The sequence below is a fragment of the Danio rerio genome, chromosome 3 (assembly GCF_049306965.1).
Source record: "Danio rerio strain Tuebingen ecotype United States chromosome 3, GRCz12tu, whole genome shotgun sequence".
Taxonomy (NCBI): domain Eukaryota; kingdom Metazoa; phylum Chordata; class Actinopteri; order Cypriniformes; family Danionidae; genus Danio; species Danio rerio.
The window spans coordinates 33,779,302-33,800,331 of NC_133178.1; the positions used below are offsets into that span (position 1 = coordinate 33,779,302).

The following is a 21,030-nucleotide window of genomic DNA, read 5'->3' on the forward strand; positions in this document are numbered from 1 at the left end:
CATCATTATACATTAACTTGCCTAATTACCCTAACCTGCCTAGTTAACCTAATTAACCTAGTTAAGCCTTTAAATGTCACTTTAAGCTGTATAGAAGTGTCTTGAAAAATATCTAGTCAAATATTATTTACTGTCAACATGGCAAAGATAACCTAAATCGGTTATTAGAAATGAGCTATTAAAACTATTATGTTTAGAAATGTGTTGGAAAAATCTCTCCGTTAAACAGAAATTGGGGAAAAAATGTACGGGGTCTAATAATTCAGGGGGGCTAATGAATTCTTACTTCAACTGTACATAAATTCAAGTGATCTAATATGTGTATATGCATGAGTTCTCAGTGTGAAAGGAAGTAATTTCAATTTAAAATGAAGTAGTTTAATTTCAGCAAAAAAGTCCTTTGAGCATAAATGAACAAGATCATTATTTATTATGAATCAGATTATTGCAAAACTTGGGAAGCAGAAATGATACAATTCATAGAGGAATTACATCTGTTTAATAATGAAAATAAAATATGCTAATTATAAAAAACAATGATGAAAAAAAAATGCTCCAGCAAAATAAAGGTTTATTATGAAATTAATATTGCTACTTTTTGAAATGTAATTTTATATCAACAATAAACCTTTTTGATATCAATAATTGAATTGTTGATATCAAGAATACATACCCTGAGAATGAATAAAAGTTAAAACGGCTTGCCATAGTATACTCTGTGCAACCCTACAAACCCATCTGACTAAAACATGCATGAACTCTTTTAAAACAAGTCAATATATCAGAAAAAAAAACATCAAACTATCTAAAGCCCAAAGTATGCTTTTATTCACATTTAAAATAGTCAGTACAAGTCATCAGAGCCTGTGAATACTGCCCGATTTTAATGAACACATGCACATACAAAGTACTAAGAGCATGCATATGCAAGTTGAATTAATTTGAACTATTAATTTTGCTAGTTGTGATCACTAAACTGCACAGCTGTTTTACAGTCAGAAAAGAAAAAAAAATTAAAACATAAAAATTCAATATACAAAATAAATATATAAACAATAAACTACTCAATACTGCATTCATCATGTCATTACTGAATTTCAAGATGACAGTAAATAATGTTGGATGCTCGGAGATGCTCATGTTCTCAGATGCTTAATTGTACATTTTATGGCAACATTATCAAAGTCTAAATATAAATAAATTCCCAGTTCACAAGGTGTAATTATAAGTTTGATAATGAAGGTAGAATCTTGTAATTACAACATGGAGTGAAGCTACCTGAAGACATACAAATCTTTGCACTCCTGCATTGAAGAACTTTCGATTAAAAGATATCAATTAAATTTTGAATAAGTATAAAAACACTATATCCTTCTAACTTTTGAAGAGAAAAATGCAGACATCAGACGAGAATGAAGCTTAGTATTGTGCATCTAGTGGGCTTACGGCTAGTTTCGACAGCTTTTGTTTCATCAGAATTCACAGTCCTTTTCATCTTTGGCCATTTTTTTCCTCAAACCTGATCTGTTTCTAATGAGTACAAACATTGTATAGTAATTTCAGACAATAAACTGCTTTTCATCGATTGGAAAAATAAAACAGCGACACTATAAACACAACAACCAAATGCTAGAGGAGAGTATGAAAAATCGATGCAGAGAAGTTGTCAGTGAGTCATGAGCCTCAGAGTAAAGCTCATCTAGAGTCTGCGAGGTTTTTCAACTCCATTGAAGTTTCCAGTTTGTTTTGGCAGTCCTGGTTTTGACGTCATCCTTCCTCTAGGGGATGGGCATCTATAAAAGACAAAAACAAGTTAGATCTTCAAAGAGTGGGCTCTATGTGCATGAAGGTTATATACAGAAAAGCCCTCATTTGTTTGAACAGGTCATTGCATTTTTTAAAAAATATTATTATTCTGATCAAAGACATGGAATATCAGTGATTTATGTTTATCGTTTGAAATTGAACTTTCCATCTATCCAAATGTAATTTTAATACCGTACCTGCTCTACAAAATGGTTGACCATGTTTTGATTGGTTTAAATAATGACTGTTAAAGTCATTTAAATAATGACTGTTTTAAATAATGGTTTACACACACAGCATTGTTAGTTTAAAAAACAATCAAACAAACATAATCCTGTTGCACTACTACTCTTAATTTTGGTTTTATGGTAGAAAAGAAAACATATTAAATGAGAAACTGAAATATTTGATGGCATACTTCAAAAAATAAAGCTAATTTTGTAATCAAAAATGTTTTATCTTGATTATGTTTTAAGTAAATAGGTCTTACACTTTATAGTTTCAGATTTTTATAGTATATGTATTAATTCTGGTACTTTTACCATTAACCGACATATCAACCATTTGGTAGAGACTGATATTTAAAAAAATTGGGATGCATTGAGTGTGCACTAGCGACATTAGGGGTTAAAAAATGCAATCCAAAATTATATTCTTGGTGTGGCAGTTACAGGGTTTAATTCAATGCCATTTTATTTCTCTCACTGAAGTAAGATATTGTGACCAGCAGGATGGAAAGAGTACTGAAAAATCATACTTAGGTAAAAGTACCATTACTTGCCCAAAAATGTAGTGCAAGTAGAGTAATGGGTATCTGTTATAAATATTACTCAAAGTATGAGTAAAAAGACCTTTTAAAAGTACTCCAGAGTAGTGAGTAATCAGTATTATACTTTGAAAAGATGATGTGTTTACATGTAATTTGTGGATGTGTGTAAACGTAACATTCTGTAGTGCATTTAGTTATTGCCGAGCAGGCACACAACGTCAAAAGATGTTATTATTAAAGTAAAAATAGGCTGTGATGTCAGGTGACCAAAATCAGCCAACGTTTAAGGACGTTATTTTGATGTTCAATAACGACGAAAAATGACGTTGACATTTGGTTTATTTTAGGTTGATTTTAGGTTGTTAGAAAGTGATCAAAATCCAACATCGAGTCAACATCTTAAACCAACTGTCAAATACTGACATTTATTTATCAGGGTTGGCCAAAATCCGACTTCTGATAGACGTCATAGTGGTAACGTCCACACAACGTCAAGCTGTAACATCATTAGACGTTCATATTTGGTTAGACATTGACATAGGCCTGATGTTGAGTTCTGACGTCAACCCGACTGTCATTTCCAAACAAAAATGTCACGTCCCCACAACATTGGGGTATAAAGTCAATCTGACGTCATGTAATGTCTTGTGCCTGCTGGTTGCTTAAGGCCATTTTGGTCATCATACATTAAACATCCGTCATCTTCTCATCAGTGACATGCATCTAAACAGCCTCTGGGTCATTGTGTGTAAAGATTTTGGGCATCTTCTTGGACACTTTAAATGCTTCCAAATAGTTTGCTGCAATTGTAAATCGCCCATTTCTTGAGGTAGTTCATCATGATGCGATTTACCTTCTATGTGTATAAAAGTACCGATACTGCAGTAAAAATGTATTCAAGGGAAAGTAAAAGTACACATTTATAAAACTACTCAGTAACATTTCTGAGAAATACTACTCAATAACAGTAGTTTGAATATTTGTAATTAGTTTTTTTACACCACTGGCAACCAGGCTGTTTTAATACTGCCTGTGGCTGTTTTTCTGATCATTATAGGTCATAAAAATTCAGCCTTTTAGTCAAGGAAAAGTCAGGAAACGTGACGTTTGGCCTTGAGTAGGAACCCTGAGTAAGGACGACATCTGTGAGATAAAAGAAATAAAAACTCTCAAACCACCTGGTTAAAACCAGGTTTAGTTTCCTCATTCCGACCAATAATATCAAAGTGACTCAAGCGTGTCAAAAACTTGTGGTATAAAAGTAAAATAAGCGGCTTTTTATGTTCCGTTCGATATCCCACAGTGCACGCAGGGAGCCTCGCACAACAGAGAGGATATATTGGTAGCGGGACTCCATTCGAGTGTCAGCATTTCCTGAATCTCTCGCCGTATGAATCTCAGCACCTGCGCTTACTGCAAATCCATGCCTCTCGATGCTCAGAGATACTGCAGCGACTCATATAAGAGTGCCAGCTTTCTCATATCTCAGATACAGATGTCGATAAATTGGGGTGAAAGCAAATTGGGCTGCAATCCTCCACCCCGCTCATGACGGGCACATCAAAGCGACCTGGCTTGAGAGTAGAGCCGTGGTGTGGTGTATTAAAGAGCAGCCCTGAGTGCTTGACTTGGCAGTGGATATGATGCAAGCCGCAGCCCGAAGCCAGAGGGAGAGAGGTGAGGGGAATAGTGATGTGAGATAACAGAGTGAATTCTGAATGCTGGAGTCTGCTGCCTCTGTGACCTACTTTCAGCTCCGCCGACAGGGCCCAGAGCACAGATCCAGGATGCATCTGTCGTCATAACACACACAAATGCATATATATTTTTTTATTTGCACGCAATTAAGCGGCGCGTTAGGGAAATGTTGACTTTTTCAATTTGCATGCTCCGATATATTTATATATTTAAAAAAAAAATGCGCCTTGAAGCATTAGAGACAGCTTCATGCACTCATTTGACAGCAGAAAGTTGTCTCCGCGGGGAGCTGGGGTCTATTACAGGTGTGACTGTATTTTCAAAGAGCCGTGGGTGAGTGATGTGTGAATCTCTTCTCTTTCCGCAGCACAGCCAGTGTCATCAAAGCTGCACGATGGTTGGTGGGCATACAAAGATGTTGTCCAGGGGAGCTTTATACCAGGTAAGCCTTTCCAAAAAAGAAAAGAAAACAGTGTGAGACTATGCCGAATGTGTCTTGTCGAGAGTCACGCTGCCTCTGTAAGACTTGCAAGATATGCGTGGATCACCCGCTTTATTCGCAGAGGATTTGCCTGTTGACTTATAGCAGATGAAACTCCAGGGTGCCACTGAATTTGATTCTGTTTGATTCACACGTTTAATGTATATATATGCGGTGAGAAGGAGGTGGATTTTGCACAGAGCAGTGTGAAAGGGTATTTAACAGTACTTTGCACATGCTGCATTATAATCGAGGGCTTAATTGGGAGGTTTAAAGTGCTTGCATTTCAAAACTTAGATTGATGCTTTCAAGGTTGTTATATTATGCAGGGGAAATAGAGGTTTTCTTTTGAAGGTGAACTTTAAAGCTGAGGTGTGGAAGTTTTGGGTGTCACTGAATGGAAATTTCTGTAAAACAAATGATTGTTTGAAGTTTCCCTGACACAGCAGGGGCGGATTTAACCAATAAGCGAGGTAACTCAGGGCCTCAGGAAATCTGATGGCCCCTGAATAAATACCTAGAATTATAAATTATACCTATAAACTATATTGTTTATGAAACTAATTTACCTATAAAACATAATTTTTTGTCATATTTTGTATGGCAAGGGTCTAAAAATTTTCATTTGTGTCCACCACCCTCAATCTTGTTCCAATCCAGCAGTCAAATCAGTAAAGGTTTGGTTTAAAAAAGGAAATAGTTAATTTATTACTTTTAGTTGTGAATTCATTTTAAGAAAACAAATCATTTCAAAAGTTTTACAAGATGTTACAAGATGCTATTTATTCATTCATTTTCTTTTTAGCTTAGTCCCTTTATTCATTTGGGGTCACCACAGCGGAATGAACCGCAAAAAATAACCAGCATATATTTTTTTTTCGCAGCGGATGCCCTTCTAGCTGCAACCCAGCTCTGGGAAACATCCATACACATTCATTCACACACATACACTACAGACAATTTAGCTTACCCAATTAATCTATAGTGCATGTCTTTGGAAACCAGAGCACCCAGAGGAAACCCACTCCAACATGGGGAGAACATGCGACCTCCACACAAAAATGCCAACTAACCGACCATTTTGGTGTGAAGCGATCATGCTACCCACTGCGCCACTGTTATGCCAATGCTTTGTATGTTATTATTTTGCATTAAGGTAAAATGTAGAAAAGAACATAGAGTAATATAAGAAACAGCAAAATATATCAAAAATAAAGTACAAAAGTTGCATTTTAAAACTTTTGGGCCTCATGGCTGAATTTGCTTAGGGCCCTCAAATCACTAAATCCGCCCCTGTGGCACAGTAAGACTTGAAACCTGTATTTATAATGCAATAATGCAACATTATCCTTAATGTATCAAGATGCTTGCAAAAATGCTGTATAAACAACATTATAATGTGTTTGGATCATTCATTCATTCATTTTTTTTCGGGTTAATCCCTTAATCAATCTGGGGTCGCCACAGCAGAATGAACCGTCAACTTATCCAGCATATGTTTTACACAGCGAATGTCCTTACAGCCGTAACTCTTCACTGGGAAAGTGTTTCGATCATCTTATGAATAATTTTAACGCTAGTAAAAATACTAAGCAAAATTTGATGCAGCGTCATGGTGGCTCAGTGGTTAGCACTGTTGCCTTGCAGCAAGAAGGTCGCTGGTTCATGTCCCAGCTGCGCCAGTTGGCATTTCTGTGTGGGGTTTGCATGTTCTCCCCATATTCGTGTGTGTTTACTCCAGGTGCTCCGGTTTCCCTCACAGTCCAAAGACATACACTAGGTGAATTGAGTAAAATAAATTGTCCGCGGTGTAAGAGTGTTTCCCAGTACGTGGTTGCAGCTGGAAGGGCATCTGCAGCTTAAAACAAATAAAGCGTGCTAGAATAGTTGGTGGTACATTCCACTGAAATAGAGACTAAGCTGAAAGAAAATGAATGAATGCGTATTTTTATGCAAGATGAAATGGATTTGTATAATATTTCCTACAGTTTAATATCTTTTTTTTTTTTATCTCAAACACCTTTTTACTTCTTAAAGTGACAAAAGCAAAGTTGTCTTATAAACATATAAAAAGCTTTATTATGTGTTCTTGATAGATAGCAATTGAGTATTTGAAAAAATCTTAAGTAATTGTTAGCTTAGATATTTGTGGTTTATTCATATTATTGTAATGTTTTTGCTGCATGAACATATTCTATGTCATTTAACTCGTTGCTTAACTTATCTGCATGCTAGAGTGCAACTACGTAATCATTAACTTTTAATAATGAAATAAAGCAGTGCGTTTGCAGTTTATTGAAGGAAATGTCATAGTTAATAATGAATATGTGCTCTCTGTTCTGAAGTGTTATGTGCAATATTTATGAGTGATAGTTGTCAGCTTTTAGTAAAGTAACAAAGATGTTTCCAGCCATACGATATCATGAAGTGGTTATAAGACATTTCTCATGAGGTAAGTCATAATGCTAATTATTTTAATCATTACTTTGTAATTTTTATCTGTAACAAAAAAAAAAATAAGAGTTCAATCTCATTTTAAAATACTTTTAAAGTTGTATTTAGAAGTTATAATAAAAGCACATCTAATTGTTATTTTTATTTATGTACAATTTATTCTTTGTTTTTTATTCTTGATCTGAAAATAAGCAAGGATACATTTAAATATACAATATAAACAAGTTTTTATGCATTTATGCATTATTCATCCATCATGATGCATAAATAATACTTTTTTCAACATACTGTTGTTATTAATATTTATGAGGTGGCTTCATAAAAAGTTTTACCAGTTGTTTTAAAGAAATACATTGTATTTAGCAAATGTATCAAAAGTTACCTAGAGATCTATTTTTTACATAGTTGAAGTTGAGTTTTATTTCCTTTTTTAAATATTTCCCAAATTATGTTTAACAGAGCAAGGAAATTTTCACAGTATGTCTGATAATATTTTTTATTCTGAAGAAAGTCTTAATTGTTTTATTTCGGCTAGAATAGAAGCAGTTTTAAATTTTTTTTTTTATTATTTTATGGTCAAAAATATTAGTCCCTTTAAGCTATATGTTTTTTCAATAGTCTACTGAAAACCATCATTATACAATAACTTGCCTAATTACCCTAACCTGCCTACTACTTAACCTAGTCTTTAAATGTCACTTTAAGGTATATAGAAGTGTCTTGAAAATTATCTAGTAAAATATTTTTTACTGGATGCACGGTGGCACAGTGGGTTGCACATTTGCCTCACAGCAAGAAAGTCGCTGGTTCGAGCCTCGGCTGGGTCAGTTGGCATTTCTATGTGGAGTTAGCACGTTCTCCCCGTGTTCGTTTGGGTTTCCTCCAGCTGGTCCGGTTTTCCCCACAAGTCCAAAGTCATGTGGTATAGGTGAATTGGCTAGACTAGATTGTCCATAGTGTATGTATGTGAATGAGTGTGTATGAATGTTTCTCAATGCTGGGTTGCAGCTGGAAGGACATCCGCTGTGTAAAACATATGAATATATGCATGAGTATTATTTACTGTCATCAAGGCAAAGATAAAATAAATCAGTTAATAGAAATGAGTTATTAAAACTATTATGTTTAGAAATGTGTTGAAAACAATCTTATCTCCGTTAAACAGAAATTGGGGAAAAAATAAACAGGGGGCTAATTATTCAGGGGGGCTAATAAGTTTGACTTCAACTGTATTTAGATCTATGACTAATTCAAATATTGAACATGCTTTCACAAAAAAATAATAATAATCTATCAACTAATTCAGATTTCTGAAGGATTCAGCTTTTGCATGGTAAATTGTAAAGTATTATTTAAATTATTTTGTAAATGTCAATAAAATCCTAAATATTACTGTAGTCTTTGAGTATCTGTGTATCAGATATGTTCAGAAACATTGGCTCATATTGTTTAACCTTGTAAATATTTCTCTGAACATTTCTCAGAGTTTCTGCCACAGATTCTGCAGAATTCAGCAGGAATGGAATCCGACATTGTCATCACAGTCAAATTAGACAAAATATTTAAGAGTTGAACCTGCAAGAGCAGAACATTGTGAGCGCTGGATGAATTAATTTTCCACATATCTTGTTCGGCGGGCACAGATCCCGTGTGGGCCTGGTTATAGCTTAATCTATTTTTACAGCTTGTGGTCTCAACTGATTAATGCTTACTATTGAAGCAGAGGTCTGAGACTCTTTATGAGTTTTATACGAAGTACTTAATTATGTAGTCAGTCAGGGTAATGTATGTAACCAGCAAAGAAGTTCTTTGAACACTGACAAGGGCTATAATGGTATTTTATGTCCAGTATGCTTAAAAACTTTTAATAAAAAGATATCTATAGGGGACAGAACCATACAATGAAGAAACGTCTTTATATTTCCAAAAAAAATTAATGCTTGATCTGCTTACAAGGACGGAATGTAGTGCACCATCAATCATACTTGTAGGGGTTTCAAGAAAGCCCTATAGCAACTCATAAATATATGTATTACACATAAATTTACCTCTTTATTAAGCATTCTAGGAGACAGAAAAACTCTCTGGATTTATATTGTGCAAATGTCCTTGAGACTTAAAAAGGACTGTGAAAGAAAGAAGATGAGAAAGCATTCAAAGAGCGAGCGTCATCCGTTTCCCAGACGTGTTGGATTCATCTCAAAAAACACCCTTTTGCTTGTCCAAATGGTTCGAGAATACTAAAGGCGACGGTTTAGTAGTAATCTTTTTAACTTTAGTGTTTGCCTTAAGCGCTTGTGACACTTGTCAAAGAATATGCAGCTAAGCCTGATGTATAATCTGCCAGACATACAGTAGCTTGAACGAAGCGAAATTTCTTTACCTTCAAGTAAAATGAAAACACTTTACTTGAAGAGGGTGTTTGTAACACTGTCGTAAAACCTTTACAATCATGACACATGTAATAAATATGATTTTATGCATGCTTATTACATCTGTCATTAAGTGTCAGTACATCAGTTATGTAATTGTTGCAACATAGGGTCATTCTGAATACGTAGCCCTATACACATTTCTGGAGATTGTGAATTATGTAGCCAGAAGTATGTACAGTATGGCTGCATTTTGTCTTTAAAACGAATGCTACAGTGTGGAATGACACTGTTCTTTCAACAAAGGCTCATTCAGAAAACTTAGTCCCGTGGATGTTTCTGGATACTGTGAATTATGAAGCCGGACGTACGTGTGGCTGCATTTAATTTTTTAAGTGAACACTACAGGGCGGTATGACTCCATTCCTTTTTGCGCTTACTGGCTGAGCGCTTACCTTTGTGTGGAGGGCTTTTCCGCTGCAACCAGTTTGTCCAGTTAGCTTAGTCCTGTACGTCGGCAGACTTGAGACACAGAGAGGAGTTGACCACGACAACCTGGTTCGAGTTTTGTTAAGAGCGATTCTAGAAATCAAGTAAACCAAAAACAAAATCCAAAAAATAAAGTGAAGCTTTTCTTTTTCTGGACGGCTTTTGTAAATTCTGGGTTAGGTTTAGGGAAGTAAGTGGGTGGGCGGGTCAATCTGTAAAATTAGTTGGGTTTAGGGAAGGAGGAGGGTGGGTCAGTCGATTGGCCGGTCGCACAGTCAATCATTCAGTCAGTCAGACAGATGGTCGTTCGACAGCGGCCCCTGGTGGGTTTACGCAAGAACGAAAACTGCAAAAATACGTAACTCCCGGGTCGTATTTGGCAGACTCCAGAAACGTCCATGGGACTACAATTTTAGAATGAGCCTGGGTTGGTTCCTTTTGTGCTACCAGCTGGGCACCTAATTCCATATGGACGGCTTTTCCGCTGTTTGTCCAGTCAGTCGATTGTTCAGTCAGTGAGTCAACAGCATCTGGTGGATTTACACAAGAAAAACTGCCACAAATGGTACTCGAGAAATGTAAGATCTGAAAAAGTGTACACAGGACATATTTCACGCTCTCCAGACATGTATATATAGCTACACGTTTTCAGAATGAGCTTGGGTTGCATGTTTGAGGTGTCTTTGTTATGAAACTTGACCTAAACAAATACCTGTCTTTGTCTTTGTGATGACAAATTGACATTACCAAGACAACCAAACTTGTCATAAATCTGTCATAAACATATTGTCATGCAGCCATTATAATTGTGTCATCAATATTTTTCCTGACATTTTCTTGATCAGCAAAAATCTAATTGGTCTTTAAATGTCATTAACGACCCTGTTATAACATTATTATAACATTATTATTATATTATAACATTATAACATTTTTTTACACTGTAAAAAAAAAAAAAAAGTGATTTGAACAATATTCATGACAGTTATAAAGGCTTGATGACAATCAAGTTTGGGACGAATTTATGCAACCCAGGCTTATTCTGATTACCATACTATCACCCCTATATACATCTCTGGAGAGAGCAAAATACGTCCCAGGCACACCTGCCAACACTCCCATTTTTCTCAGAAGTCCCCTGTATTTCAGACCCACCCTCCCATTTTGTTATTTCTCCTGAAAAACTCTCGTAATTTCTTCACCGACGCGAACTCTGCCATCATGGTCAACTCCTGTCTGCATCTCAAGTATGTCGACGTAAGTGTCGAGATACCAGACAAACTGGTAACAGCAGTAACTGATAACGTTAAGCAAGACCACACTGTAGCATTCGTTTTGAAGACAAATGCAACTATAAGTAGCTCTGGCTACGTAATTTGCGTATATAGGGCTACGTTTTTTAAAATGAAGCCTGTGTTGGATTTATGACAAGTTTTGTTGTCTTGATAATGTCAAGCTATCATGCCAAAAAACACAGACAGTTTGTGATGTCTTATGTCAAGTTGTCATAGCAAAGACACTTCAAACAATGTGATCTTTGCATTTAAAAAGACATAACAGAGCAAATAAAATGTATTGACATTTATCATAAGCATGCATAAAATCTATTTTATATTAATGTGTCATGTAATGATTATAAAGGTGTCTTATGAACACCCCTTCAAGAAAAGTGTTACTAAAAACAATTAGGATCATGGTTATCCTTTGGTCAGACTAACAGATTGCCCCACCCCCTAACTCATGTCATTAGTTGAATCACTAGTTAATGGATTGTGATTGGACAATCTTACAAAATAGTGTTTTGCAAGCACTGGACTGACTTCAGAGACAGTTTATACACTTTGCAGCTAAATCAGCTTCACAAATTGGCTTCTTATAGCTGTCTCTGCTTATTACGCTCCAATAATAAGAACATATTACACACACATGAGCTTTAAATGCCTTTATGATTAATTCATAATTTTTACAACCAGAATAAAATGTAACCTATAGTCACTCATCATGATCATGTCAGACACACAAATTAACTTTCATATCTTACAATTAAAAGTTAAGAAGGAAAACACTCTTTTGTTATCTAATTTTGTCTTATTAGTTGAATGCAATGTGTCATGAAGTCTCATGATTGACATGTATTGGCTATTTCCAGTCATGGGCTTTCGATCGCACCAGTGAGATGTGAATTGCTTTTTTTTAATGTGTGCATATTCATGAATGAATATTTTCCATCTTGTTTTTTGGTATGGGCTCATTATATGCTTGTATAGCTGTGGCTGGATGTTTCCACATTGTTAATTGCATGAGAACATCTCTTCTGTTCTCCTGAGAGTTCCCGAAGCTGATATAAGAGATGTTCTGCTTTGAAATGCATGTTGAAAACTCATCTAGGCTTACGTAAAAACAACATGTGTTAAATTTTGCAAGCAGAATCAGAGAGAAAGTGAGTGTGAGTCTATTTTGCATTCAAAAGTTTGGGGTCAGTAAGTTTTGTTTAAAAGAGTTTGTTACTTTTATTCAGAAAGTTATAGTAAAAATGCTATTAATTAAATAATCCTGTAAAAAATTACAAATTAAAAGTAGTTAGTGGAGTATTTTTTACACTGATAATAATAATGATAATAATTAATATAATTCTTCTTAATATATTATTATTATTAATATAACTTTATTCTTCTTATTATTATTAATATATTATTACAATTATTACTATTATAATTACTATTATAATAAAAATAATAATAATTATTATTATTATTATTATTATTATTATTCTTATTATTAATATATATATATATATATATATATATATATATATATATATATATATATATATATTATCATTATCCTTAATATATTATAATTAATATTATTATTATTATTATTATTATTATTATTATTATTATTATTATTCATAATAATATATTATTTTTATTGTTGTTGTTGTTGTTATTATTATTACTATTATAATTATATTATTATTACTATTATTATAAATGTATTATTATTATTATTATTTTTATTATTATTATTATTATTACTATTATTATTATTATTATATATAGTGGTTAGCACTGTTGCCTCACAGCAAGAAGGTCACTGGTTTGAGTCCCAGCTGGGTCAGTTGGCATTTTTTGTGTGGAGTTTGCATGTTTTCCATGTGTTCTTCCTGTGTTTCTTCTGGGTGCTCCGGTTTCCCCCACAGTCCAAACACATGCACTATAGGTGAATTTGGCTAATAAATTGACCATAGTGTATGAGTGGTTGTGAATGTAAGAGTGTATGGGTGCTTCCCTGGAAGGGCATCATTTGTGTAAAACATGTGCCAGAATAGTTGGCGGTTCATTGTGCGCTGGCTCCCTGATAAATAAGGCACTAAGTCAAAAAAAAAAAATGAATGAATTTATTATTATTATTATTATTTTATGTTGAAGGATCAAATGATGCTGATAATGAAAACAACCACTATGATTTTAAGTACAAAAATCACATTTTTATCATGTTTTTACTTAAAGCAATCATAGTCACAGTGAGTTATATTATTGTCACAGCAAGCCCATGTTCTTTTCATTCCCAATCACATGATTCACCCTGCTCACAGTCACCCCAATCAGCATGATTTCCATCACCTGAGTTCTAATCACTCCTGCACGCCATCCCCAGTCATCATTTCAGACCCATAAAACTCTGCAGTCCGCTTCACTCAGTGTCTGGCCTCGCCACACTCAAGAAGGACAAACTCTTATGGTCAGTGATTCCTATCAGCCAAAATCTGCAGGTTTTTTTGTGATTTCTGTGGAGAATTTTGTAAAACTGCGGGTTTGTGCAGAATGATTTTGGGAGTATCACAACTACAATCATAATATATGAAATAAAAATAAATACATTTTAGCTTGTAAAATCGTGCAATGCAAATTCAATTAGATCCACTCATTTGGTAAACAAAGCAAGTCTCTCATGTAATATATCTACTAAAAGACAGAAAATATTACTTTACAAACTGAATTGTAAAAAAAATCATATAAACAATTTATTATTACTATTATTATATCACAATAATATTAGTGAAGACGACGCAGTGGCGCAGTAGATAGTGCTGTCACCTCACAGCAAGAAGGTCACTGGTTCGAGCCTCGGCTGGGTCAGTTCTCTCTGCATTTGGTTGGGTTTCCTGCGGGTGCTCAGGTTTCCCCCACAGCCCAAAGACATGTACAGGTGAAATGGGTAGGCTAAATTGTCCGTAGTGTATGAGTGTGTGTGAATGAGTGTGTGTGGATGTTTTCCAGAGATGGGTTGCCTCTATGGATGCGCCAGCCCTGGTTCATTCTACATCATGTCTCCTGTTCATTCATTTATCTGTCTACATCACCTTATAAACTGTCATTCACACACGGTAAAAGATGCAGGGTTCCACACAATTCATTTATGTTGTCCCAACACAATTTTATTAAGTTAACACTTTCAACATATTTATGTGGATTGAACATAAAAATATTTAGTTGTCCCAGTGAAATCTCAAGAATTGTGCTTGTTTTAAATATATATTCAGTTGAAGTCATATTATTAGCCCCCTTTTGATTTTTTTTTTCTTTTTTAAATATTTCCCAAATGATGTTTGACAGAGCAAGGAAATTTTCACAGTATGTCTGATAATATTTTTCTTCTAGAAAAAGTCTTATTTGTTTTATTTTGGCTAGAATAAAAGCAGTTTTGATATATATATATATATATATATATATATATATATATATATATATATATATATATATATATATATATATATATATATATATATATATATATATATATATATATATATATATACTCACAGTTCTGGTCTCAGTATTATTCAGTATTTTAAATGATTTAATATGTCCTGTTGACAATTAAAACTAAGTGGATTAAAGTACAGTGACAAAATAAACAATTAATTAGGATTTTTGGCTGCATTGTGACCCCAAAGTGGATTCTTTAAATATGCAATCATGTGATTCTTGTTCTAAATATACCTATAAGATTTTAGGTTATTAAACTGTTAAACTTTTAGTCTACTGTGATGTGAATCATGGTATGAAAATATAATTGTATTTGTATGTATTATTTTGCTAAGATAAAAAAGGATAAAAAATAAACAGAACATACACTCACACACACACACACACACACATACATATACATGTATATATATATATATATATATATATTACAATTCATTATTGTGATGCTTAAAACCCCCTTTCACTAAGACAGGATAATCTTTCACAGTGTTGCTGATGGTTTTACTGCTTTTAATCAGTTAAATCGTGAACCTAAGAGGCATAAATGCAGCTTGAACATGAAAAAAAGCTTTTTGCTTGCTTTAAAATGTAAAAACTAAGCAATAATTGTGGGTTGACGTTTCAGGTGATTGCATTTATGTGCTACAATTAGGCAAACCAAAGAAGCAGTTCACCATTATACTGTGATTAAATGTATATGTTCAGCCTTTCCCATCAGCACTAGCGCTCAGGGGGACAAACAAACACGGTGTAAGCAAATCTGAACAAAACAGAACATTTCCTAATGTCTTTCTCTTCATTTAGAAAATTGAACAGATTCTCAAGAGCGTGCAAAGCCATGGGAATGTGTTAATATTTGGAACATTAAAATGAATATCCTGCTTCCATATGTGAGTCTTTATGCAACTTTCATTATGATGTAACATCAAACTTCAGCGCTCAGCCTTGCACTGTACTTTACAGTGTTTGCTTGGCATATTTGTCCCCTGTCATACCTAAAAAAGCACTTTGAGAGTGTTTTCATTAATGTATTGAACCCAAAGCCAAATCTGGCACAGATCCCTGAGGATGAGGGTGCCATCTGTCTACCACTCATCAATTGCTACAGCAAAATCACTATATCACTCTCAATATGAGAGTGTTTGCGTCAGCGTTCTCAACGCCCAGCTGACCTTTACGGTGGATTCAGAGAGAGTTCAGCAAAAAATATATATGTGCATGCAACAGGACCTCTAACATAAACTCAGACTCATTTTTTAATAGTTATTTTTAAAGGAAAGCATGTCATGTCATATTGTTTATCAGACAGTATAAGGTATTTTTAATGTGTACACATTTCTGGAGTCTTAAAAAGTCAAAATTTTGTTTCAAAAACAAAATTTAAGGCCTTAAAAAGTCTTAAACTGACTGAAATATTGTCCTGTAGGTCTAAAATAATTTGAAACTGGTCTTAATCATCCTTTGTTAATGTAAAGCTACCCAATCAATCCAACACATTCAGTCACCAACAAATACATCTGAATAAAATAAGCTAAATAAACTGATGTACATACATGTAGTTTATTAAGACCTTATTCTTCACGGACACTGCTTTGTCTGTATATTCATGCAAACAATTGTTTGTAGAGCAAGTTTGACCGTTTTCTGTCTAGTCTAATTTCTAGTCATTTCTTCCATAGGCAACTGAATCGGAAGTTCTAAAACAATTGCTAAAACAAGCGCACTTCCACATTGAAGAATAAAGTCAATAGGCAGGTGTGTTTAATTAGGGTTGAAACTAAACTCTGAAGGACACCGGCTTTCCAGGACAGAGTTTGTCTATCCCTGTGTTAGACAAAAAAGTAATCCTTAACAAAACTTCAAATGTAATATTAATTTTCTATTATGCATATATGTTGTTGTGATGTCTTAATTCACATTTAGTATTAGAAAAATAACTATAGTTGTTTTTGTTTTGTTTTTTACATTTTGCATTTTTTATTTATTTCAACAAAATTTATTATTCAACAAATCTCAAATTTAAAGTCCGCATGAACTGGAAATTGTGGTCATTTTTTTGTTTTTGTATTGAGATGAAGTTCTAGAGATACATATCATGAAAAAATTGTGGGTGTGGCTTGTTTTTTTTTTACTGTGAGCTGATTTTATGTTGTATAGTAGACATTTCATTTAGAAAGAACAGGAAAAGGATTTTGGGAGAGGAGTTATTACAACCACAGTCCCTTTAAGGCAAGTCATTGGCGGCCATCTTTGAAACGCCTCTCGGGCAGTATGCTCGGGCATTCTGTCTGAATGTCAAATTCTCCAAAACTGCTTGCAATTGAATTACATTTTAGAAATCATCTATAAAATGAAACAACAACTGTCTCTTTAGTTTCATTTCTAAACATCCAAATCATACAAAATCCTCAAAAATCTCTATTCTGAGGTCCTCCCTGGAGTATCGTCAGTCTATAGCGATTGATGATTGGCTCCTGTACTAGAGGGCGGGCTTTATTTGCCATATAGCAATCGATGGTTGCCTCCTGAACTAGTAGGCGGGGCTTTATTCACCATATTAACCGTTACACTTTTCCCCATTCAAAAAGAAATGAGTGATGCGTCTTGTGTATTCTATGGAATTCATTACAACCTAACAGACACCTCCTTCTCACCATTCCTGTTTGGTGTCATAGTTCTGTCAATACTGACAGTTGGAGGGGCGTGGTTAAGTATGTTAGCCACTCATATTACCTCAAACAGACATAATCAGATAATTTAACTGAAAACAATCAGGAAGTTTATTTTCAGATTTCAATTAAAGACTACAAGAGCAAACAATTTTTATTTCTCTTAATTACATGCACAGATGAATTGTTCACTACAAAACTAGCATCATGAGCTTACCAAATCAACTTGGTTAGTTTTGATTTCATGTGTACTTTAATATCCATTTTTATACTTCATATATAATGTTCTTATGACTGAATTCTTTTTTATTTTTAATTATTTAAGACAAGATATATAAAAAAAATATTGATTAATCAGTATATCATCAGCCTTTACTGATCAGTAATCTCTATTTTCCTATAAAAGAAAATTCAGCTATAGTGTCTGACAACAATGTGATTTCATAATGTTGACATTTTACATATGGGCTGGCTGAGCCTACTTTTAAATAAGCACAATTTCTTTACACTTGTTCCTTCCTCAATTGTATAAGCATATTCTGTTTGTCCTTGACATTTAAAAAAGCACACACAGAGAGAGACATTTGAGAAGTAAAAAAAACAATTTCACATAATGCACTCAGTGGCTATTAGGATACCAAATAAAAGCAGGATTAGACCTTAGTTAGATCACAGTTTTTGGAAACAATCATTTATTTGGGTCAATGTACAAAGAGATTCTGAACATTTGTGAATATCGCATAAATAGCTGTCATGCTTTCTAAGGAACAGAGCGCATGTTATTCCTCATCTTCTTCGTAAAGCGTAATCTTTGTATCTAATGCATTTTCTCGATCTAATTTAATACGGCAAAACATCACGTCGCCCAGTCCGGCGTCACTCCCCACAGAGCTGGACGTGATGAGAGAAAAAATCAGGTCAGGGGATCCCTTGCTCATGCCGGATAAATCTGTTTATAATCTCAGTCTATGGAGAAAAAAAAGGTGATACTCTTTGCATTGAAGCGTCCAATCTCTTGATGATCTGATGATGTTGATGTGGCCAGTTTTGAGGTCAGGGTCATATCTGCGCTTGCACTCCTGTCACTCAAAAAGGTCACAGTAGACTGTCCTCGTTAAAGAGACACTTCACTCAAATAGAAAAATCCATCATCATTTTTATAGTGTATCCACAGTCATACTGGTGTGATATAAACACAATTAGTTTCTCTTTTTTTTTTTTTTTTTACATTTCCTGGCGTTGAAATAGGATCCAAATACCAGTGATTTTGAGGACCACCGCAACATGACGTAGGAGTGTGGTTTTTCCCGCCCAACCAAATTGATTGACAGGCACCATGTTTCTATAATAAAATGAATACACATGTCCACAGAACTTTTTTTTTTTTGGAAGTAAACTGGGATTAAATTATTTGTTCCAACTCTCTTGATTTTTATAAGTTTTATAGGTTTAAAACATTTTTAAAACAGAGCATGTTTGTAATAAAGAAAGTAAAATTGCTATGCAATTCATAACCGCTATAACCACCATGGCCACATGGTGTAAGTAAATTCTATTGTGTTTGTGTGTGTGTGTGTGTGTGTGTGTGTGTGTGTGTATACTGCAAGCAGCATTTGTGTGAGACTCATCATTTCAGAAAGGCTTGAATGAACTCCAATACAAATACACAGAATAAACGTACTTGGTAATTTTGACTATTGAGCTGTATTTCAGCTTCATTCGAGTTTGTCTCTATCACTGACTGCTGTTTATCTGACATAACGCATAATGAGAAGCAGACACACATGTGAGAACAGTGGGCGGGGAGCAGCAGTTTATTTGGATTTAAAGACACAGGCTACAAAAACAGCTACTCAGACACTCACACACTAAAATGAGCAGATTCTGGAGGCTATAATAAAAAAATTCTGATGGGTATTTTGTGCTGATACTTTACAGACACATTCTGAAGACCCCAAAGGCTCATCTTACATCTTGTCAAAGGGGTAAAATAGGTGCCCTTTAAATCAAAAAGTATTTTCTAGATAAATAAAAGATATTGTTTTGTATTCAGCAATAGTAGGTCAAACTTAAAGAGACCATCCATCATTTACTCCTTATTCACTTGTCACAAACCTGTTTGAGTTTCTTTTTTCTGTTGAACACAAAATATTTTGAAAAGTGCTAGAAATGATTGACTTCCGTTTTATTTTTCTTTTGTACTTTGGAACTTTAAAATAACTTTCAAAATAACTTATTTTGTGTTCAGCATAAAAAAGACACTCAGAAAGGTTTAGAACCTTTTGAGAGTAAGCAAATACTGAGTAACTTTTCATTTTGGGCTAAACTATCCATTTAGTTGAGTTTTTCCAAACTCTGCTCGTGGGGTAAGTAAAATAACATTTATTTCAAACTGAGAGCAATATTATTTTTCTTTCTCTACTATTATGTTGCTTTTTTAAGACAAAGCTCCCTTAATTTTGACTTATTTGAAAATAAAACAACATGTTTACTTATCTAGAAAAGGCTTCCTGATTTAAGAATTGAGTTACACTTTATTTTGATGGTCTGTTTGTTGAATTTAAGTTACATAGGATCTACATGCCAACTAATTATCAATAGATTACATGTAGACTGTTAGGTTGGTGTTATAGTGTTAGAGTTAATGTAAGTTTACATGTACTTGCAAAGTTTCTTATCGTCAGTTAAATGTCTGTTTAGCAGCAGTATCAACAGATATTAAGCAGACAGTCTACTAATACTCAAATGAACCATTAAAGTAAAGTGAATTATTACATATTTAAACTAGGAACAAGACAAAAACTCTGAGGCAGAAGTATTTTTTGCAGTGCATGACCTATATGTTATCCATATAATTTGAAAATGTCTATGAATTATTGGTTGGTTGCCAGTGTATTATAAATGTTTCTATTACATTTAATATTTATTTATATAAAGAATTAAGATTCAAAAGCCTCAAAGTATTATTTTTTTTAAAGATTTATTTTTGGCCTTTTTGCCTTTATTAGATAGGATAGTATAAAGACAGGAAGCGAAGTGGGAGTAGGAAAGGGAAATGTCATCGAGCCTGGATTCGAACTCGCGATGCCCTGACGTGCTATTGCACCATATATCGACACGCTAACCACTAGGCTATTGCGCCAACTAAAGTATGATTTTTAATGTGCATTTTTCTCAGGCTCCTGTGTGCATACAGGTTCAGTAGTTTTACTTATATGGTGATGAGTAAATTATTTGAATTGTCTTTACAGTGACATAGCTGAACATAAACTTAGGAGACTGAGAAAAATACTGAAAATATCAGAAAAATAAAAAGGCTTTTTATGTATCTGAACTCTTCATATATTTATTGATTGATTGTAGAAATGTATTCTCTTGTGTGGTTAAGAAGAGTTACAGGTTAGGTTAGGTTACTTTATTTATACCCAAAGGTAGATTTGGTTTGCAGTCAAGAGTCCTCATCTCACAACAGTGCCACATAAAGGAACTCACACAGTAACAGCAACAAATGCACATT

General features: G+C 34.2%; 1 protein-coding gene across 4 annotated transcripts in view; it reads left to right on the plus strand.

The window, feature by feature from the left end:
• Nucleotides 1–21,030, plus strand: part of ca10b (carbonic anhydrase Xb) — a 61,772-nt gene that overhangs the window by 3,114 nt on the left and 37,628 nt on the right. For all 4 annotated transcript variants that reach the window (XR_012401101.1, XM_005164096.6, XM_068219190.2 and 1 more), the window contains exon 2: nucleotides 4,641–4,715. Coding sequence is in view for 3 of the 4 variants with exons in the window: in XM_005164096.6 (XP_005164153.1) it covers nucleotides 4,641–4,715 (75 nt within the window). In the remaining variant the exon portion in view is untranslated. The remainder of the gene's footprint in view (nucleotides 1–4,640; nucleotides 4,716–21,030) is intronic.